The sequence below is a fragment of the Cicer arietinum genome, chromosome 1 (genome assembly GCF_000331145.2).
Source record: "Cicer arietinum cultivar CDC Frontier isolate Library 1 chromosome 1, Cicar.CDCFrontier_v2.0, whole genome shotgun sequence".
NCBI lineage: Eukaryota > Viridiplantae > Streptophyta > Magnoliopsida > Fabales > Fabaceae > Cicer > Cicer arietinum.
Genome location: NC_021160.2, coordinates 7,523,342 through 7,547,704, shown reverse-complemented (window position 1 = coordinate 7,547,704; position 24,363 = coordinate 7,523,342). Strand labels below are relative to the sequence as shown.

At 29.3% G+C, this 24,363-nt stretch overlaps 1 protein-coding gene across 5 annotated transcripts; it reads left to right on the top strand.

Annotated features, from left to right (window-relative positions):
* The first annotated feature begins 9,592 nt into the window (after positions 1–9,592).
* Positions 9,593–21,749, top strand: LOC101501625 (endoribonuclease Dicer homolog 2). Of its 5 annotated transcripts, XM_073364817.1 has the most exons (23): positions 9,595–9,821; positions 10,489–10,600; positions 10,710–10,887; positions 10,996–11,109; positions 11,395–11,529; positions 11,627–11,708; positions 11,835–11,899; positions 12,639–12,779; positions 13,019–13,147; positions 13,241–13,361; positions 13,461–13,560; positions 13,641–13,842; positions 13,925–14,085; positions 14,262–14,480; positions 14,616–14,830; positions 14,969–15,240; positions 15,332–15,726; positions 15,814–15,917; positions 16,432–16,625; positions 17,058–17,267; positions 19,145–19,549; positions 20,621–20,899; positions 21,018–21,749. In XM_073364817.1, the coding sequence occupies exons 1-23, from the start codon at positions 9,785–9,787 to the stop codon at positions 21,369–21,371; spliced, it is 4,224 nt and encodes a 1,407-aa protein (XP_073220918.1). In that variant the 5' UTR covers positions 9,595–9,784; the 3' UTR covers positions 21,372–21,749. The 5 variants fall into 5 exon arrangements, with proteins under 5 accessions (XP_073220917.1, XP_012570105.1, XP_073220918.1 ...); XM_012714651.3 differs by lacking the exons at positions 20,621–20,899; positions 21,018–21,749 and having other exon boundaries at positions 9,594–9,821; positions 10,510–10,600; positions 19,145–19,641; XM_027331410.2 differs by lacking the exons at positions 9,595–9,821; positions 20,621–20,899; positions 21,018–21,749 and adding an exon at positions 9,857–9,884 and having other exon boundaries at positions 10,510–10,600; positions 19,145–19,641.
* Positions 21,750–24,363: the final 2,614 nt, after the last annotated feature.

Here is a 24,363-nt window from a genome sequence, read left to right as displayed (position 1 = left end):
AAATCACTACGTCGTACTATGTTTATTGTCAACTCACAACCAGAAGTTTATGAGATTGGTGTGTCAACTAATTTGTCTAAGAGGTCATTTTTCTCATATGTATTATATTGAAATTGATATTGAACATCGTATTGTTTATGTTCATACACAAAAAATGAAATTGAAGAACCATTCATTAAGACGTCTAATATTTATTTTAAAATCAATACTTATGAGATTGTACCTTGCAATTTTTACTTGATAACATGTAATATATGTTGAGATATTGATTCGCATCAAGTCAACGAGTTACTACATGTAAGACCTCCACTTAATTTATTATCAATTTTGGATTAATAGCCTAATATTCCCCATCTAAAATTTTTTCTTTTTGATGTGTTGTGTATATTTCAATAGCTCAAATTTAATACACTAAGATAAGATGCAACTCAATATTGGAAATACATATTGGATCTCCATTTATGATAGTGAATATTGAGTCAACAAACTGAAGACTTGTTTTCAAATTAGTTTGTTGACTACCATTTGATGAATTAGTATTCTCGATATTAGGGGGAGAGAATAAGTAATTGAAAATGATAATTGAAATATATTATCTCATCTTAATCCTTATATAAACTAGTGTGAACCAAAAGGCCAAAAGATAACTCATTTGCAAAGTTTGAAAAACAAATTATTAGTCGTGAATACTACAATCAAAATCGAAGTCCTTGTTGGACAATGTGTCGTTCCAAATGAGAATCCATGCATGAAGCATGATATATTTTTCAATTTCAAAGATAAAAAAATCATCAAGTAAAGAAATGAGTTAAAGAGAAAGCTGACCCAAGTGATGATATGAAAATTCCAAAAGAATATTTGATATAATTGATTTTCACTTTAGAAGAATTGAACAGGTACCTGAAACTTGTAAAAATAAAGAGATTTCAATAAATTATGTCATTAACCGAATATGATGGAATCGAATGAAAGTCAACTTCGACAATAGTTTTGTATATGATATGACACAATATGTGATAAATGATAATGATGATCATGAACTAAAGTCTATTAAAGATTATAGACAAAGAAATACTTTGAAAATAAATATAACGAAGCAATTGAAGTGGAATTAAACTCATTTTGTAAAGCAAAAGGTCTTTGGACTTGTAGTTCGCACACATGAAGATGTGAAAATAATTAGCTATTACTGATTTTTCGCACGAAAAGAATTGAGAATGATGAAAAGCATATACATAAAATTTGACATGTTATTCAAGAGTATGATAAAAATCTACATTTGATTTTGAAGTGACATATTTATCTGAACTGAATTCAATAACTTTTTCATACCTAATTAAGTTTAGTAGCACAAGAAAGACTCTATTTATATAAAAAATGTGTTACAATATATTTGTATGACTTACTCGATAATAATGCTTATATGAAACTCGAAGAAGGAATTTATTTTTGTGATCAATAAAATTCATATTCTTGAAAAGATCATTTAATCCAAATGAATAAGTCTATTTATCTACTCAAATAATGTATGCATATTGTATAATATTCTTAGTGAATATTTTCAAACGAGAGATGTGAGAATTACATAATTTGTCCATTTTTAAGAAAATATTTGAAAATAAATTTGTTATAATTGATGTTGATGAAATAAAATCAAAACTCTTGAAGAACTTATGAAATGTTTTTATTAAGGTTTAAATATGTCTTTGGTCCCTGCAAATATATCACTTTTTGATTTTAGTCCCTATAAGTTTTTTGTTTGGATTTAGTCTCTGTAAAATCAGAGACGATCGATTTTGGTCTCTAACGTCAAATCAAAATTACAAAAAAAGAGCGTTGAAACATGTGACCCTATAAATGCACACCAACACATCATCTTTAATAATATATTAAAAATTAAAATATTTTATATTATTAGTTAATAAGTTTATTAATTATCATTTAATAATTAGTGTTATTTTATTTTAAAAAATATGAATAAAAATTAAAAGTGGTATTTATGGATTTTTAGAAAACTCGTTTTCTTCCGTGTCACGACAGTTTGCTAGCTATTTTTTTGTAACTTTTGATTTGATGTTAGAAACCAAAACCAATCGTCTTTGATTTTACAACGACTAAATCCAAACAAAAAAACTTTTGAAGACTAAAATAAAATAAAAAATGGTATATTTACATGGACCAAAGACATATTTAAACATTTTATTAAAGAAAAATGTAAGATGAAATATGTAAGAATGACAAATATTTGTTTTGAGATTACAAGGGTTTGAATAATAATATTTTTGTAATTCATGAAGCTTATATAGTAAAAGTGCTAACATTGTTCTACATGGACAAATAACATTTATTGTGTAGTTCAATAAGAATTAATTGGTCATGAAGTATCATATCTTAATTTAATAGAAGACACGGATGAATCTTATTAATTATATATTTTGGTATATCATTTGTTGCCAATTTATCATCAAATATTTAATTTGTTATATGAGAGATGGAGATTATTTGTCTAATCTTCTAAATAAAATTTTAGCACTACACCGAGAAGTTGGAGTGTATTTTGGTTGAAGTGTATGGTTCAACACATGCAAGATACTTATATCCATAGTCCAATTGAAAGAATATATTCTTACGAAGTCATCATCAAGTAAAACTTTTAAACAACTATTATAGAAGATTGATATTCGTCATCTTGATAATTATCTCCATGAGGAGATAATTATAATTTGCACTTTTTTTTCCTTAACCATGATTTTGTCCAATTAAGTTTTCTTGGTAAATTTTTTAATGAGACAGTTTTCATAGAAATGATGTTGTACTATTTTTCCTTTACTGAATTTTTTTTCTACGAGATTTTTTCTCTTAGTAAAGTTTAAAAAGTCACTCACTCCACTGTATTAAATGTCACTCAATCTATTACGTAAATACACCTAATAGTAGACTTTTAATATATTGTAAGTTACAAAGTATTGGGTCCCATAAATAGAACTCATATTACCTTATAAGAATGGACATTCATAAGGATAATGCAATATACACTCTGTCTCTCTTCTCATTTTCTTTATTGTTCTATAATTTCTAGAAGTTTTGATCAATTTCAAACATATCAAATAATGCGATAAAATTGTATGATTTTTTAGAGTTTAACTGGCAATAAACTCATGCTCCCGCACATGTGACACGTTGTTGATATTTTATACGTCTCGTTCATATTTTAAATAAAAAAATTATTTTTTTTATCAATGATAAAAATGTATCCAATAATTTTAATATTTATCAATGACAAAGAACTATCCAATATTTTTTTTTTATTATTTATCAATGATAAATATATGTCTCGTGTTTTTTAAATGTATTAATGGAAAATATTTATTAAGTAAATTTTTATATTTAATACTGATAATTTTTTTTTGTATTAAGGAAATATTTATCCAATATTATATTTATCAATAATAAAATTTTGTCAAATGTATTTTTTAATATTTATTAATGATAAATATTTGTCATGTGTTTTTTTTTTATGTATTAGTGAACAAATTATCCTATAAATTTTTTTATATTTATCATGTATAAATATTTATCCTGTGTAATATTTTATATTTATTACTAATAAATATTTGTTTCTTATCTTTTAGTATTATTTGAAATTGAAAAATAAATATTCATTCCGGCATTTTATATATATATATATATAATATACATATATATCTTACAACATTTCTTATGTCATCTTGCATCCGTGAGATGCACATGAAAATAATGTTTGAAGATTAATAATATCATCAAACATGGAACAAAAGTTTCATTTAAGAAAGGGCCACAATAAAACAATAATAATATTTTATTTTATCTATTAAACTTTGTGGCAACAAAGGTGTCAATATGTTAATATAAACCCTAGATAAAAATGCTTAAAAGAATGCTTAGTTTGCCAGCTCATTACTGTAAAAAAAAAAATACCAGCTCATTAAAATCCTTTATTTATTATTAATCTTATAACTTTTGTACATTAAACTTTCCTGCTCATCCTTCTCATCCAATCTTATGTATTGGTCCACCAAAAACACTTGCCATTGTCAATCACATGCCCTTTATAACATCAAGGGCCAAATTCCATATGGATCAACACTCTATACCATTCACATGTACCTATAAATTGTAACATCAATTAGCCGCCAAAATACTTAAATGTTTTTAATCCTTATTCATCACCTAGATTTTTGTTTATTCACAAGATGATCCAAATACTCAACCATTCTCATTCCTTTTCTCTCTACATTTACAGATATATACCAATCTAATTAGTCTATGATATTTTGTTTATCCTTTTGTATTCTATTTCTTATTATTGATCATTGATATTTAGTTTGTATTGCTTTCCCTTCTCTTTGTTGAAGTTCATCGTGACATTTAACAGTCTCATGTCAAATGTTTCTTTGGACAATCTCAAGAGTAAATTTGTTCTTTAATTGATTTTGTGAATTATATAATCTATGTGTATACTTTATTTCTCTGATTTGTTTCATTTTTTAAAGTGTATGTGTTTATTTTTGTAATTTTTTTTTAAATATCTTATTTGTCATTTCTTCCTACATTATTTGAAATACAAATTGTATAATGTCTAATATAATTTGTATTTATTGTTTCATGTGATCCCCAATATTGCTCGATTCTAACAGAGTTATTAGGTTCCAACTTCATTTTCGAACAAATTTTTTTATTTATTCAAATAATAAAAATATGTATTTCCTAATTAAAAAGAGTCCTTCTCCAATACCAATCCCAAGTCCACTTGGTTGCCTCAAAATGGTCAATCTTCAAAAAGAGACCTTCCATATTACTAAAGCTAAGAGGATATGTCCATCAATTAATCGTCCTTGATGAGTGGAAAACGGTTCTCTAGTGGCATTAGACCATGTGATATTCAAATTGTAATTACTAGACGTACACACACTAGTAATTTAACATGTGAAATATATATAAAAAACTCTAAGTGTGTATTTTGGATGAGGCAATTGTAAATTTTAGGATAAGATTTTAGACATTCCAAGTGTTTCAATTATATATTAATTGGGTAGAGTAATTAAACTTTTCCATTATTTGTTTGGAAAAAGTAATTAAATGAAATATAAAAAGAAAAGTTTAGTTAAAGTTGAGCCGTCGTTATAAAAGTTCAAAGTTTGAGGGCAAAGTATAAATATCAAAAGAAAATTTGTTTAAAATAAAATTTAAAAATATCTGGGTCACATTTGAAATTTTAGAAAGTTAATGGATTAATGTGGAAAATAAAAAAAATGGGAACTAATCAACAAAATTTGAAGAAAAAAAAAAGGAATTAGTATGCAAAATTTATAATGTATAGATACCAACAATCATAATTTGAAAAAGTGTTATAAGGACTAGTTTGACATTCACATTTTATAAAATAAGAAACTGGTTTGAATTTCTAAATTTTATGTGATATTTTTAGTAAAAAAATGTGAAATTTAAAATTTTTTAAATTTAATTTTAATACATTAACTAATAAAACTAATTAATTTTAAAAATTCTTTAAATTTAACTGCTAAACAAAATCATTTACATTAAATAATTTGAAGTATTCTCTGACATTATATTACTTCATAAAGTTTCATAATTCAAACACACTCTAACACATTAGTAGAGTTGTTTTTATTAAAATAAATTATTATATTTCAATATTAAATATATTTAATAAATTTTTAAAAGATATGTATGTTATCTTATTTACTTTACTAATTTTTTCATTTTAAATTAGACAAATTCTACCTTATAATACAAATGACATGAGATATAGAAAATATGTTATAATTTTTTCTATATAATTTTTAAATATTATTAAATATTTACGTTTTAACATACCACTACTTATCAAGGATATGAGATTTTAAATAATACCACAAATTATCATAAATGTAAGTGAATTTTGATATCTCTGACACAAAATCATGTTAGTAGTGGTTGTTTTAGTTTTATTATGTGAAAACGTATAATCCATCATTTGGAAATTAAAACACCATCTCATTTTCTATATCCTTGTAATTTTTTTTACCTTTTTCCCATGTCAAACTCAAAATATAACTTCAACTCTAAATATATCTTTTCCTTTTTTATAAGTAAAAATTATTAAGGTCAAACTTTATTTATATTATTATCAATCTCAATATTTAAATTCATTACTGAGTTCATTGTTCGTGTATCACAAAAACCTTAAATTTATTATTTAATTCATTGTCCGCGTATCACAAAAATCATCTTTCTGCCGTACTCGTCGACTATATCACCACCTTGTGCTCATAAATCTAGATCTTCAGGTACTTATTTTGTTATTATTATGTTTTGACATTAATCTAACTCAAAACCATGTTAGTAGTGGTTGTTTTAGTTTAGTTTTGTGAAAACTTATAACTCTATCAATTAAAAATTGAAATACCACCTCATTTTCTATTTCTTTGTATTTTCTTTTTTACCTTTTTCCCATCTCTCAAACTCAAAATACAACGTCAACTCCAAATATATATTTTCCTTTTTTATAAGTACAAAATTATTAAGGTCAAACTCTATTTATATTATTATTATCGGTCTTAATATTTAAATCTATTATTCAGTTAATTATTCGTGTATTACAAAAACCATACCTCAATCGCACTTGTCCATTATAACGCCACCTTATGCTTCTAAACCTACGTTTCCAGGTACTTATTTTGTTTCTCTTTTTATGTTTTTTTCCTTCTAACTTTCCTTTTTTTCCATGTCTTTCTTCCATTGTTTTTTCTTGTTATAATTATTTTCGTAATTGTTCGGATTTTAGTATTTAAAAATTTGATCGACAAATGCTTTTCATGTGGAATGGTTATTGTTGATTCATGAATGTAAGAAGTCTTGCTTGGTCACAATGATTTGAACATACCATTTATGCACATACACATATTTGAAAAAGTGTAGAAAGAAAATAATTAATATGTATTTTTTAAAATAATTAAATAAAAAATATATTTTTGCGTGTGTACCCAAATTATTGTGATAAAATATGTATTTTTCATATGATATGAACACAATTTAGATTATTTAAAGTGAGAAATTGGTAAAATGAGTGAATCAATGATTAATATTATAACCATTCGTGATTGGTCATATATATATACATAATAATAATCATTCTATTGATGTTCAATAATTGACACTAGTCACTTTATTTTTTTTAAATGAGTTGTTCACTTTAAAGAAAACAAATCATAAATGAATAATATATTGGAGAGATTCTTCTACTCTATCAATTTATTTATCATTTCTAGATTGAAATATATTTGAACTAGTTTTTTTTGGAAAGAATGTTTAATTTTTAGACTAAATACCATATTTGATTCCTTAACTTAATTTAAGTTAATGTTTTAGTCATTTATGTTATTTTTTCTTCCCGATTTAGTCTTTTATTTTAATTTTAAGTGACAAATTGATCTTTTATGTTTTAAAATGTCAACAATGTTATCTTTTTTTTTTTTTTACAAAAATTCAAAAAAGTCATCAAACTTTTCAAACAAAACCCATAAAATTAATTATGATCTTTAATATAATACAAACTTCATCAAATTCATAACTTAAATCTTCAAATAAATTCATATTTTCATCTCCAACAACATCAAATAAAGAATGAAAAAATGAGTTTATCTGAAGATTTAAGTTATGAATTTGATGAAATTTGCATTATATTGAAGATGATAATTAATTTTACGGGTTTTGTTTGAAAATTTTGATAAATTTTTTGAATTTTTGTAAAAAAAAAATAATAACATTGTTGACATTTTAAAACATAAAAGATCAATTTGTTACTTAAAATTAAAATAAATGACTAAATCGAAAAGAAAAAAAAAATGATTAAAATGTTAACTGAAATTAAGTTAAGGGACTACATGTGATATTTAGCCTAATTTTTAACTAGAGAATAATATAGATTGTGATGAGTAAATCCCCACATACGAGAAAAATATAGCCTAATTAAAAACTACCACGGTTCAACTTTGAAAATTCTTATGATAACATAAACTATTAAGTCAATTATATAATACTAATCATAATGTAAAATGAAATTCAAGGAAACCTACTTAAGATAGATTTTTCCCAAACAACCCCAAATTTATGTTATAACAACGCAAAACTGAGCTTAACTGTAGAGTCAACTCACAAAAACTTATAAGTATCAGAATTGAGTAAATGAACACTGTTTGGAAAGCTTATGATGGCTAGTTTATAGATAAAATTTTATTTTTTTTTAAATTAATCTTCTAATTCTTGGAATTTATCATAATAATACACAAGGAGAGAAAAACAGAACAACAACTATGGTCTAACTTGTAACCCATTTTTAAGCATCACTACTCATTCAAACATCATAGAGTTTGTACTCAATTTGAAGGTAATTGAGTATAGTTTCCGAAAAACTAATAATCATTCCAAAATAAGGTCTAGATAAAAAGTTATGACCAAAACATTACACATGTATCATGTGAATTTTAAGTTAACAACACTCATTGAATCACACTAATTTCCTAACAATCTTTGCAAATAATAATGCTACAACTTATGAATAAATCAGCAATGAACACATCAAAACAACGTCACAATATCAATTTACTCAAACTAATTTGTCACAATAATGAAACTCAAGGTTTTTAATTTCAAACATTACAAAAAAAGCATAATTTCATGTCATATAACTTCATGTGCATAAATTATTTTAACCATCTATTTCAAAACCCCTAAATCTAACCAAAAATAAAATTAAAAATCTATTTCTTCATTTCAAACCCTTAAACCTCAAATCGCTAACCTATGAAAAACATTATCTCATATATGCATGAAAGAGAAAGATAAAAAAGTAAACTCACTTCTTGATTTCCAAAAGAATTGAGAAGACGACGATACTTTCAACTCTTTCTACTTGATTTCTAACAAAAATTGCACTTTTTTCTTTATTTTTTCTTGTTTTGTCAAGTTTTTTTTTTTCTCTCTTTCTCTCTCTCTCACACTTTTTTCTTTATTTTTTCTTGTTTTGTCAAGTTTTTTTTTCTCTCTTTCTCTTTCTCTCTCTCTCACTTTTTCTTATTGTCTCTCTTACCATTTCTTCCTCTTCCTATTTGTTTATGTCTTTTTTCTAGTTTATGAGCTCATCCCTTCTTTTTCTTCTTTATTTATTTATTATTATTATTATTATAAATTATTATTGTATACTAATAAATTAAATATAAAAAGAAATTATTATAAATTATTTATGCTAAAGAGAAATGTTAATTATAAATGATATTTTGACATCAAATTTTTGATGTTAAATGCAGTTTTTTAATTTTTATGTGTATTTTCTATATGATGTTGGAGAATTATGACATCAAAATGGATAGTTTTCACTTTAACAAAATACAGCTAAAGATTCTTTTCATTGATTTGACAGATCTATATGATGTTAAATGCAGTTTTTTAAAATTTATCATAAAAGGGAAAATAATCAATATTCGTTTTTGTTTGGACTTATTAAATAATGAAAAATGAAATAACAGTTACTAAAGTTGAGTTTGAAAAGAGCTACTAATAGTATACAATACTCTGACAAAACATTATTGAAAATTTGAATCGGAAAATCCTTTTGAGTGATGGAATGAAGTGAATCTTTTGATGAGAGGGAGTGGTGCGTGCGGTTGCATTGTAATCATATTGCATTCGCGCGCACACTTCAAAATTCATTTCAAGATTCCTCGAAACCCCACAAATACACTCTATGCGGTGGTCCCAACAAAACACTGACTCAATAAATAGTAAGTTTTTTGCATAATCTAAATTCCATGTTCATTTCTTCTTAAATGATCATTCATCTCAAAGTAACTCGAACTGTTTTTTCTCTGTTTCTTTTCCTCTCCCTACCCTCTAAGCAACCTTTCCTTTACAGATTTTGTTGAATAGATAGACACACTCATTAGGGCTTTTCTTGCTTTTTTAGTTTTTGCTTTGCCACTTACTTCATTGCCCTCTTAGGCAAAAGTTAGGATATTTTCCACTTTTACTCTTGTCCCTTTTCATTAATCTGTTTTTTGATTTCTGGGTTTCTCTTATTTCTTCTTTTTTAATTAGAGATGAAGTCCCCGAGAGGTGTCACTTTAAGTGATAAGAGTTTGATATTGTAAAATCATGATTACTGCATTGTTATTAATAATACTTTTCATTTTCCCAATTTTTATTTTAAAAAAAATGAGAGAGGGAGGTAAGTTTAGAGCTATGTAGCACTGACATTTTAAATTGAAGGTTGCTGTTTGACACTTGTCAGTGTCTTAGATTGAGTTTATTGGTATCCGACACATGTTGCTGGTGTCTGTTTCTAACACCAATGCATATGGTTACATTCAATAGATTTTATTTTTAAAACTTATTATTGATTGATGTCGTGTATGCTGTCTTCATATTTATTTTGATTTTGAATTTTGGTAGTTTTTTATTTGAATAATGTAGGTTCATCAAAGACTATGGATGATGCTCTGATGGTAATAGATGACTATGATCAGCTGGAGATCATGCCTGATACTCTTTCATTTGCTAGAAGGTTAATTTTTTCAAACAAAACCCTCTCCATTATATTATAATGTTGATTGCATGCATTGGTGGTTTGGGTTGTTGAGTTTTTTTTTTCTTTTTTGTTTTTGAGTGTGTAGTTATCAGCTTGAAGCTTTGGATAAAGCAATTCGTGAAAATACCATAGTGTATATGGAAACCGGGTCTGGCAAGACCTTGATCGCCGTTATGCTTCTTCGAAGCTATGCTTATCACCTCCGAAAGCCGTTTCCTTACATTGCTGTTTTTTTGGTTCCTAAAGTTGTATTGGTTTCTCAAGTATGCTGCTACTTTTATCTTTTATAATAACTTTGCTTATTTGAGATACATTGTCTGATGAATGATTTCTATGTGATGATTGAGGTTCACCGTGATTGTTTATTGTAGCAAGCTGAAGCCTTGAAAAATCACACTGATCTCAAAGTTGGAATGTATTGGGGAGACATGGGAGTAGACTATTGGGATGAAGCTACATGGAAAGTAGAAATGGAGAAACATGAGGTGAGGATCTTTGCATTTCTATCACAAATAAAAGATGTTCTTTGTTATTTCATATTAATATTAATCTTGTATTTGCATACCTTAATCTATCTGGTTTGTGGCTTCAATCTCTATGTTCATATAAAATGGAAAAACAGACATTAGCTTTCTGTTATTCTAATATTCAATTAACCTGAATAAAAATGTCATTTGTTATTAAAGTTTTAGTATGATGATTCTGAATTTAATCTTTCTATGTTCTGTATAGAACTGTAATTAATGCTGGTCGTGCTTTTGAATGTACAGGTGCTTGTCATGACCCCTGCAATATTGCTCTCTTGCTTGAGGCATAGCTTTATCAAACTGAATATGATAAAGGTTTTAATAATGGATGAATGTCATCATGCTGGGGGTAGACACCCTTATGCTTGTATCATGACTGTAAGTGTTATACCCTTTACTTGCTTTTCTTTTGACTGATATATGTGTATTTGGAACTTATTACCATAGTATATAATTTATTCTATGTTGCATGCAGGAGTTTTACCATCACCAGTTAAGATCTGGTGTCTCTGAGCTTCCTCGAATTTTTGGGATGACTGCATCCCCAATTAAGAAAGGTATACAAACCTAGAGAAAGTTTCTATTCATTTCTTTGTATTGCTAGTTTTTCCTGATTATTTAGTAGTGGTTGTTATTCTCTCATGTTCATTTTCCTTTTTCTTCACTTTTATTTTTTAATACAGCTGGAAATTCTGAAGAGACCTTGTCAAAAAATATTCGTGAACTCATGACTCTAATGCATTCGAAGGTTGTTTTTTTTCTTCCTTTTCTATGTACAATTTTTCTTACTTTGTTGTTTATTCTTTCTATGCATGTTGTTGTGTTTAGTGGCAATATGTTATCCCTTATCTTTTTTGTGAATATTACCGTAAGAAAATACGATTCAGAGTCTATGATAGGGCCTATTGTTAGGATGTAACCGAACAAGAATTAATGATATATTAGCTTAGCTGTTTGCATCTTTTTAGTTATTTTCTTAGTTTTAGGGAGCAATTAAAGCCTATGTAGTACCGGCACTTCATATTGAATGCGTGCCCTGCTGTCGACGCATGTCCTACACATGTTACATTCAATTTATTCCATTTTCAAATTATTATCGGTGGCAACGTGTTCGTGTTAGTGTCATGTGTAGTATCCGTGTTTGTGCTTCATAGGTTAAAGCTGCTCTTGTTAGTATAGCTTAGAGGTACTATTGGAACCCACACCTATGCTAGAGTTGTCATTTGAAAATGCTTTGAAAACATTAGAAAAATTTATTCCTTTGTGAGTAATATACTCTTCTGTTTTGAAGTACAACTCAATAGGGTATGGATCTTTTCCATATGGAGGCTCCATTGCTAATGTTGAGTGTATAAAAGTTCAATTAAATAAAGTACATGTCACCATTTCCAAAAATATATACATTCATACCCCAGAAACTTAAGTAATGGAGTTCTTGTTATGTTTTATTTCTCTGATATATATGTATATATTTGTTTGAATTGAAGGTTTATACCTGTCTTAGTGAAGCTGTCATCTCACAGTTTGTACCAAGCTCAACCCTAAAATTCCGTTATTACAAGGAGAAAGCAATTTCATATAGGCTATTCTCAGAATTAGCCAATAAACTCAACATATTAAAACAACAGGTGTGTGTACATTTAAGCAAATCATTTAGATGTATGCTCTGAAATTACTAAGAGAGTAAAATCTCCTGTTTGTTAAAAGTCGAAATGTATGCTAAATGTTTTGCTTGTGGTGTTTTTCTTTATGTTTTCTGTTCTCACCCTTTCTCACAATTTGGCACCAATTCCAAATTATAGTAGTGCATGTTTTTGTCCAATCATAGTTGACTATTTCCTTGAAATGGGTGTATTCTGTTCTTCAGCATGAGCTTTATGTGACAAGCTCAGATTTCACAAAATCAGCTGCTGACTCCGCAATCAGGAAAATATCTAAGATTTTTGCTAGCTCAATGTTTTGCTTGGATGAGCTTGGTATTTGGTTGGCTTTGAAGGTTCTTTCCCCTTTGTTGCAGTGGCTTTATTTATGGCTCTATTTTATGTTAATGTTTGCATAATTGACATTGACTGTGTTTTTTACATGATAGGCTGCAGAGAGCTTATCTTTGATTGAAGTTGAAACTTTCTTATGGGGTAACTCTGGGGATCAAATTGTAAAAAAATTTAGTTCGGCTACTATACTATCACTGAAAAGTTACATACCATCTGGTAATATGATTCTACAAGCATTGAGAAAATACATGAAATTTTAATTCAATCTTTTGTTTGCATTCTTTTATTAATTTTAGAATATTTCTTCATACTCAGATCCTCAGTGGACTATTGGTGACAATATGAATTCCGATTTGGATAGGGGGCTATTGACCTCCAAAGTGTTCTGTCTTATTGAATGTCTTCTTGAGTACAGGTTATAATTGTTTGATTATTATTATTATTATTAATTAATTAATTAAGTCTATTTTAATTGATATACTGTGCATACTACAGTTACAGGGATTTTACTGAAATGAGATGCATAGTTTTTGTGGAAAGGGTCATTACAGCTATTGTCCTTGAGACTCTATTGAACACTTTGCTTCCAAAATACAATAGCTGGAGGGCTAAATTCATTGCAGGAAACAGCAGTCAATTGCAAAACCAATCCAGGAAAATCCAAAATGAAATTGTGGAAGAATTTCGTTTGGGATTGGTATGTAGCTTTCTTAGATAATCCAATGTAAATTGTAATAAGCAACTACAATTACTTATTAAGGGAGTATTTTAATCTGCAGGTCAACATCATTATTGCAACATCAATTCTTGAAGAGGGTTTAGATGTTCAAAGTTGCAATTTGGTTATTAGATTTGACCCATCTCCCACAGTGTGCAGTTTCATTCAGTCTCGTGGCCGTGCCAGGATGCAAAATTCAGATTACATATTGATGGTTAAGAGGTGCTTTTTTTTTTTTTTTTTGTTATCTGTGTTAATACTATGATTTCTATTTTACTATAATAGCACTTAGGTAAATGATAATTAGCATGCTGCAAGATACAAAGTTATAATATCAAATCAAAATGTTTCGATGTTAATTTTCACCAAAACCTCCTTATTTTGTTCAAAACTTACAGCGGGGATTCAGTTACGCGTTCTCGACTAGAAAAATACCTTGCTGGTGTGGAAATCATGAGGAAGGAGTCCTTGCGTCAGTCTTCCCTTCCATGTGAACGTCTTGAAAGTGACCGATTTCATGAGGAAGTTTATCGTGTTGCAAGCACGGAAGCTGTTGTCAATCTTAGCTCTAGTATTACTTTGGTGCACTTATATTGCTCACGACTCCCTGCAGATGGGTTAGTTCATCTATTTCTGCCCTTTTCTTCCATATTATTTTTTCTTCGTTTAATGAACCTAAGATATGCTTTCTTTTGCATTAATCTTGTCCGCTTAATTTTTCATCCTTCATCCCATTTGGCTTAAACTCCCAGGTACTTTAAACCAACTCCAAGGTGGGACAAAGAGACTGGAACATTGTATCTTCCTAAGAGCTGTCCTATACATGCTATTCGTGTACAAGGTGACACCAAGTTCTTAAAAAATATTGCATGCCTTGAAGCATGCAAACAACTTCATAAGATTGGAGCTTTGACAGATAATCTTGTCCCTTCTATTGTCGTTGAAGAAGCAGAGGTCGATGAATTTGGTAACCGCATGCCTTCTATTCACGATTCCTTTAATTATTATTATGATTGCCTTTCATTTTTCAAAATACTTAAACAAATAAATCTATATAAGCATATAATTATTTGAATGACTTCGACATCAAAACAAAATCTTTCAGGGAATGAACCCTATGATGAGGAGCAACCGAGTTATGTACCATTTGAACTGGTAAATCGCGTGTTAAACAATAGTAACACAACCTACTATTGTTATTTAATAGAGCTAAAACAAAATTTTAGCTATGATTTTACCGTGCAAGACATTTTTCTTGCAACTAGAGTCGAGCTCGACCCAGAAATCGCATGCATGCAATTTGATATGTGTTTTGACAGAGGGAGCTTGGATGTAAACTTGAAATACAAAGGATCCATTAATCTCTCGCCGGATCAGGTATCTCTCTTGTATTCCTTTAATTATATCTTGACATATTTGCAAGTGTTAGGAAAAGTCAATACATTTATGGTTTGTTTTCATTTTCCAGGTTCTTTTGTGTAAAAGGTTCCAGGTTAATGTCCTTGGAATTCTTATGGATCATAAAACAGATAAGGGAACTGTTTTTGACGAATGCTGTTTGGAAGATAATCTTGAGGTTGATTATCTTCTGCTGCCATCTATTGCTATAGAGGAAAGAACAGATGTTGATTGGTTAACTATTAATTCGATACATCCATCTAAAATGGAGTGTCTGCATCATGAAGCCAACATACGGACTGAAAAGGGTTTCATTTGTGCTTGCATATTGAAAAATGCCTTGGTCTGTACTCCTCATAATGGCCGTACTTACATCACGACTAATATAATGGAATTGGATGGAAACTCGCCTCTAGAAGTAAGGGATGGTGAAATTACTACCTACAAGAATTACTTTGAACAGAAGTAAGTAAATTTTAAAGTTGATCTTTATTATCCAGTTAAATTATCTACTTGGCGCATTATTCTAATTTATCCTTTTCCAAATTTCAGGCATGGCATTCAATTGCGTTTTGACCATCAACGCCTACTTAAGGCAAGACACATTTTTCCAGTAAAAAATTATTGTCATGGATCCAGACAAGTAAAGGAGAGAGGTATGAGCTGTAATTTCTTAATTTTCTTTTTTGGTTCCTTAATCTTTCTTTAGTGAGTATCATACCAAACCTACGGTGTCCAACTGTCCATAAAAGTACAAAAGGTATAGTTTCTTCTGTTAAATCTAAACAGTTTCGATACAAGCGGATACCTAGAGGGTTGATCAAGCCCATGAATATTAAAATTAGTGTTGGCTACATTACCAATGTTAATATATTTTCTGAATGTATTCCTGCCATTGTAAGCCTTCTGATTATAATTGAAAGGCAATCAGGTTTTTGAGTTTTCTTATTTCTTCTGAACTATTTTTTGTGATTGTAAATATTAAAATGGTTTGTCCTTGTATGAGGCACTAAACTTTGGTTTTCTTCGTTGTTACCTCTGTATTGGCTTGCTTGTTCTGAAGTGCTCGTGTTATAATCTTACATAGAAAAAAAGTTACAGTTACCGCTGTCCGAACACTAATCATGTGCAATCTAATCTGAATCCTAACTATGTTTTTTTCTCTTTCAGATGTCAACAAAACCTTTGTTGAATTACCTCCTGAACTATGTGCTATTATCATGTCACCAATACCAGTTAGCACGCTTTATTCATTTTCTTTTATTCCATCGATCATGCATAGACTTGAGTCGTTGCTTGGAGCTTTCAACTTTAAAAAGTTGCATTTGAATCATTGTCCGCAGAATCAGATTCAAACATTCAAGGTGGGCTACTATTACTGAAGTCCTGATATATATATATATATATTTTATCATTATAATCTAGAGGAGTTTATATTTTCTAATTTTTTTCCCTGAATTAACAATTTTGTATCAATTTGTTGATTGCCCTTAATAGCTAAAAAGTTGTAGAAAAAACAGATGTTTTACTGTATATTCTCTATTATAATAGTTTATAAATAATGAAAGTAGTTCTGAAAGAAGAATTGTAGTAGGAAACACGAGACTCTAGATAATGAAGGTAAAAAGTTCCTTTTGCCGTACTTTTATTTTGCACTGCCTTGGCTAATACACGTTAAATAGATTAAAAGAAACTTGGTGTGGAATTTTCGCCTATTGCATTTTTTGGTTAATTTGTCTTGTTAGTATCTCTATGTCTGATTTTTGAATTGTTGGTATCGGCAATTTGTGTTGAAGGTCTTGGAAGCAATGACCACAAAGAGTTGCAAGGAAACCTTTCATTACGAGTCTCTAGAGACACTTGGAGATTCTTTTCTAAAATATGCTACTAGTCAACAGCTTTTTAATACGTATCCAGATCACCACGAGGGTCTCCTTACTGTGAAGAGGCAGAAGATCATTTGTAATGCTGCCCTCTGTAAGTTAGGTTGCCGCGGTAAACTTCCGGTATTCTTTCACTCCCTCTCTTTCATATTATTTTATTCTTCAATCTTTCATGCTTTACATCTCTTATGATCCTGCCTTTCAACATTTTTTCATATTTTATTTTATGCTAAGAAAAAGTTTGTAGATATTTATAATTTTGATCCAATAAATTGCTTTTTACTTCATGGTTGATTATTATGTGTTGAAGTTGCTGGATTTTAGAGAAAAAGAGAAGAGAAAATAATAAGGGTTTGAATATTATTGATAATAGTTTTATGCTAACTTGATTACAAAAGACTTAATTAATACTAATCTCTATTTATAGAGAAACATAGACTCAATCCTAAAGTAAGAACAAATCATAATAATAATGAGAGATATTCTAAAATATCTCTATGATTATAAATTAATCGTAGTAAATAACGCAAGATACTCTAATATAATATAAAAGATATTATAAGATATTTTTTAATATTCCTCAAGCTAAAGCTTTACTGAGCTTTAGCTTGTTACAAAAAAATAATGTTTTACTCTGCAAAATAATAAAAATGATGGAAAGGCAACTCAAAGATGCATGTGAAGTCGGAGAGATTTGCTATAAATATAGCCTAGCCAGATAGTCGAAATGATCATCAACCTGATTCATGGAAAACAATTTAACAAAGCAAGGTCCGTTCTTCTAAAAACTATATTTGGAAGCTTCAAACCAATAATATTGGAGAGACGTGCTTCGAGGCGAGAAAGGCAAGGCCAGTACATTTGGGACAAAGATAGGGCCAGTGCTTCTGAGACAAATTGTCATGCTAAAGTGTGAGTCGCGAAAATAAAAGACACTGTCAGAATGACCATCAATAGAAAAAGAAGTGATCACTAATATGATTCATCTGTGGGAAAAGGGACACCACCAGAATGATCGTCGGTGGGAATAAAAGCCATTGTTATAATTTATTAGTAAGAACTAAATTGCATGACAAACACAGAAGAAAAAGCAGTACGACTCTAATGAAATGAAACCATGATCGATCAACGGAGTGAGAAAATGCGTCTAAAACAGGAGAGATAACGACTGTTTGAACAATAACACATATTTCCGTTGATCAAAATTGGAAAGTAAGGGCAAATCTGGAACCGTGAGGCCGAGGCGAGTTCAACAAAAAATGCTGCATCTAAAATGGCTGTCTCCCGTCACGCGCAGGGAAGAGAGGCATCGCGTGCATCTGACGCGGGGTGGACTGTGTGGCGCGTACGGTGGCTTTTGGCAGTGCACTTTGAGGTGTGGGCCGATCTAGAAGAGGGGAAGCTGATGGAGTGGTCGTTTGTCGGAAACAAGTGAAACCGGTGTCGGAATATGTCACGACAGTGGGTTGAAAAAGGAATGATCAAGATGGAAAAGAGAAACTATGATTATAATCTCAAATTGTTGGGAACTCGGCAGCGGAATAGAGGCGGGATCATTCAAGAAGGATCGAAATAGACTCTAGATACCATGTTGAAGATGTGGGATTTTAGAGAAAAGGAGAAGATAAGATAATAATAGTTTGAAAATTATTGATAATAGTTTTATACTATTTATAGAGAAACATAGACTCAATCCTAAATCAGGAACAAATCGTAATAATAATGAGAGATATTCTAAGATATCTCTATGATTATAAATTGATCATAGGAAATAACTCAAGATATTCTAATATAATATAAAAGATATTATAAGATATTTTTTAATATTCTAACATTATTATGTTTATGTAAAGCACTGAAGATCAAAATGAGAAGTGAACAATATTTACCATACTAAGTAATGTTTTGTTTGGCTATTCATTCTACATTATTATCTTGAAATTCTATTTGCAGTTAATATATATATTCTGTTATTGAATGTCGATTCTTCTGAGTTGCAGGGCTTCATACGGAACGAGCCTTTTGATCCTAAGACCTGGACCATTCCTGGATCTAGATCAAAAAGTTCTAAATTAAAAGAGACGGTTTACAAGGGGACGAAAATATATACTCGCGGAGATAGAAATTTGAAGCGTAAAATTGTTGCTGATGTTGTTGAAGCACTAATAGGTGCCTTCCTTACCGCTGGCGGTGAGAAGGCTGCATTGTTGTTTATGGATTGGATTGGTATCAAAGTGAATTTTAATATTATGCCCTATGAGAGGCAACTCAATGCTCCCGAGAATGTAGTTAATGTCGGCTTTCTAGAATCCCTATTGAAGTACTCATTCAGGAACCCTTCTCTATTAGTAGAAGCTATGACACATGGTTCTTACATGCTTCCCGAAGTGCCAACATGCTATCAAGTACTTACTTTTTGTTATTGATTAGCTTATCTTTTTCAAATCTTGATGGACGTCAATAAATATTAATTACTTACAATCTTCTTCATTATCAATTATAATAATAATGAGAGATATTCTAAGATATCTCTATGATTATAAATTGATCATAGGAAATAACTCAAGATATTCTAATATAATATAAAAGATATTATAAGATATTTTTTAATATTCTAACATTATTATGTTTATGTAAAGCACTGAAGATCAAAATGAGAAGTGAACAATATTTACCATACTAAGTAATGTTTTGTTTGGCTATTCATTCTACATTATTATCTTGAAATTCTATTTGCAGTTAATATATATATTCTGTTATTGAATGTCGATTCTTCTGAGTTGCAGGGCTTCATACGGAACGAGCCTTTTGATCCTAAGACCTGGACCATTCCTGGATCTAGATCAAAAAGTTCTAAATTAAAAGAGACGGTTTACAAGGGGACGAAAATATATACTCGCGGAGATAGAAATTTGAAGCGTAAAATTGTTGCTGATGTTGTTGAAGCACTAATAGGTGCCTTCCTTACCGCTGGCGGTGAGAAGGCTGCATTGTTGTTTATGGATTGGATTGGTATCAAAGTGAATTTTAATATTATGCCCTATGAGAGGCAACTCAATGCTCCCGAGAATGTAGTTAATGTCGGCTTTCTAGAATCCCTATTGAAGTACTCATTCAGGAACCCTTCTCTATTAGTAGAAGCTATGACACATGGTTCTTACATGCTTCCCGAAGTGCCAACATGCTATCAAGTACTTACTTTTTGTTATTGATTAGCTTATCTTTTTCAAATCTTGATGGACGTCAATAAATATTAATTACTTACAATCTTCTTCATTATCAATTATGTGTTTCAAATCCTAATTGGAATAATCATTGGTTAGATTTTTTCTTAACTCTTGACCTAACTCCAGATTACCCGCCATTTCCTTTGGGAACCGGAAGGTTATGATCACAAAATATATTATCCTCTTATTCCTGTTACATGTGTTTGACTTTTCTCTCATTTTTTGTATGATATATTCCTTTATCTGCAGCGTCTAGAATATTTAGGAGACTCGGTGTTGGATTATCTCATTACTATGCATTTGTATAAAGAATATCCTGGCATGTCACCTGGGCAGTTAACCGACATGAGGTCAGCCTCTGTAAATAATGACTGTTATGCAATGTCAGCCATTAAGGTTCAATTGCATAAACATGTACTCCATGCCTCTCAGGAGTTACATAAACATATTGTAGCCACACTTGATAAATTTGACGAGGTGTCTTCATCATCAACTTTTGGATGGGAATCCGAGGCATCATTCCCCAAGGTTAGTTTGTCGAAATCTTGGAATAATGCTATTACTGTCATAGTAGTGTTTGATCAACAAAGGATGTGTAAACTGTTACAATACCAATTAAGATTATTCCTATTGTTTTTGCTTGCAGGTACTTGGAGACATCATAGAGTCTCTAGCTGGTGCTATACTGGTTGATTCAGGATACAACAAGGAGGTTGTGTGGAAAAGCATAAGACCCCTTTTGGAACCCCTTGTGACACCTGATACATTAAAGGTCCATCCTGTCAGAGAATTAACTGAACTGTGCCAGGAAATGAATTATACTATGGAGAAGACCTTGTCTCGGAACGACGGTGTTACTAGTTGTAGAGTCGAGGTAATAGCTGATGGAGTAATTCATCAGTCTGAGTACAAAGGTTATGCTGATAAGAAAACAGCCAAAAGGCTAGCATGCAAGGGAGTTTTGAATTCCTTGCAGTTGAAGGAATACCAGGACAAGTGATATACATATCTTGTGTATATCTTTTGAATTGTAAAAATTAGAGGATGAGATTTTTTCAGCTAAGGTATCAGGTTTTCTTTAAAAAATATGAAAGTTTACAAATTTTTTTATCAAAACTTTTTATTAATTTTTTTTGGACACACATAAGTGACAAGGGTATGTTTAGCTCAAAATACAGATTTTTTCTCTTGGAAGTAAGATCTGACAACCATCCATGTAAAATGAATGAGTTGAGTTTTGGTGATGCAAATTTAGAACTCCTATTTAATTTTACTTTCAAGGGGCTCAATTATACTACAATTTTCCATGTATATATGCACAGTTTTCCATGTAAAATCTTGTATATTTATAGAGTTCGAATACTTATTTAACCCTTAACTAATTCTCTCTCTTAAAAAATAAACTTATAAAAACAATAACAATTATGAACAAATTTAATAGCACACTCAACTTCCTTTTATCTTTTGATATCACATACCTTGCAATCGTGTTATGGACTCATTCCTTTAGATTTATCTGACATCTTCAAAGTATCAGTGATATCAAATATATAAACTTTGACAGGCACCATTAAGTTGTTGTCCCAATTAGAGGCGTTTCTTTGGGCCTAGAAAGCCTTCCCTTAGCTTGCACTTGGTATTATCAGGAACATTTCAAACCCCCTTTTAGGAGAGATTTTCCCCCCTCCCCTCTTAACAAAGTAGCATCATCACAAGAAAATATTTCAGAGACTCGATCATTTCCACTATGCATGCAAAATAATGGCCTTCTTCATTTTCTTATCAAAACAGTATCTCTGAATGTCCATATAACAGACCAATAAAGTTTTGTAAAAAATATTAAAACAATTTTGATACGAACTTTTGTGTTTTTATTACTTTTTAAAAATATTTTATTTAAAAAAAATGTTAACTATAGGATCCTTGACTTTCTTATAAATATGCTCAGTCTATCTTTCACAAATTAACTAAAACTATCACCAAAAGTAGAATCAAATGACTGAAACTATAAATGTATTATAAAATGGACATGGATTGTTACATTAAGAATGAGGCCAAGACAATATTTATCTTGAAGTTGCAACTATATCTGCTAATACAATAAGATATACTAATTACCATTACATCACCTCATTTTGTCCACTTATTCAAAATAAAATATTCATTTATTCAAACACCAAAAAAATTACCCTCAATCCAATTTTATCAGATCTTAATCAGGATTGGAATATGTTAGACATGGTGGTGTGGTAGTTTTTCAGCCACCGAGAAATAGAAATGTCCCATTATAAAGGTCACATCTACACTCAATGCACCCTATTCTATCTTCCACACCCCTTGTATCAATTGCATGAACATTGACCATCCATTTTTCATCATACCCTTTTGGAATTTTTGAAGGATTACCTATTTCTAATTAAATTTGTAATTAAATAATTTTATACTCACTATAACAAAAATTTCTCAATTCAGTCATTGTTAATTGAAAGATGAAGAAATGTACATCAAACACTCGAGAAGAGAAATGTAAGTGTAAGTAGTAGGAATAGTATGAAGTACTAAACTATGTCTCTAGAACTAGAACTCTAAATCCAACCTATCAACAATTTAAAATATATTATTGAAAATTTTAATACAAACTGTATTTGTTTTACAGTATCATATTAATTTTATAAATGTTGCTGGTCCATAAAATTCGAGAGCTCTTTTTATAGGATCCTTGACTTTGTACTAGATCATGTATGTAGATATACGTAAGAAAATTGGTGTCATCTTCTTGAGTCATGACGAGGTATATGATTTATTACTTGTACATTTTTAATATTGCTTTCGAAATAATATTCATAGTTAGAAAATGTCAAACATATAAAATTTAAGTGTATACTTAATATGTCATATGGCCTCGATACATCCTTTTTTCGTGTGAGGTTTTCCAATTTTATCATTCACTATATACTAGGGATATATAAAGATAATGCTAAAATTTGAAGGGATTATAGTTGAACTTGAATGTGCCACTTTGATGAGTTTTAATTTTGCTTATGTTTTGTTTTTTTTTTTTTTCTTAATTTAATGTTATGTTATAAGTTGCGATGATACTAAAATAATATTGTTTGTGGCTTAATTAGAAAATTAGATGTTAATTCGTGCAAAGCGCAAGTGGATTTAATATAATATTAATTTAGATTGATTGTTCATTTAATCGATGGAATAAATATATTTTTTAAATAATTTTTAAAAATTTTAAATGGTCAATTATATTTGTCCTTTTAAATTTGTCAATTTAGTCTCCAATAATTATTTTTAGAGACTAATGTTATTGAATCTTTTCAAAATCAATATTATTTTTAAATTTTATTAGTTTCAACTATATTTATAATTTTCTACAATTTTTGAAATTAAAGTGATGATTCTTTTTAATTATCCTATTAAAGTAAAATGTAATTTTTATTGGGTTAATGTATTTATTAAGAATCCACTATTCACAACTATGTGATGTCACCATATACAAAAATTTGGAAGATAAAAAGACATTCAATGTTTTTCATAAAAAAGAAATAGAAAAGTAAATGTTCCTAGGAGTAGGCACAAAAGGGAAAAATAAAATATATGATTTAAAAAGAAAATGTTATGTGAAAACTTTAACTTTAAAATAATTAATATTGGTGTACAATTTATCATAAATGAATAAATAATAGTGTGTTCACAAAGACACATTAGATGATAATTGGTTAGAGGAAAATGACTAAACCACTATATTTTTTAATTTTTATGAGCAACTACTATTTAATTAAGTTGAAGTGAAAAAAATATTTAAAATTTGTCATCATATTATATTTTGTAATATTCATGTAGAATTTGTTAAAAATATTTGTTGACAAAATTATATTTTAGTAGTCTATCACTGTGATATTTATATAGACAAATATTAGTTGTTAGTATGTATGTAATTTGTTCATAGATTCAAAATTGTATCACAAAAGAAGTTAATG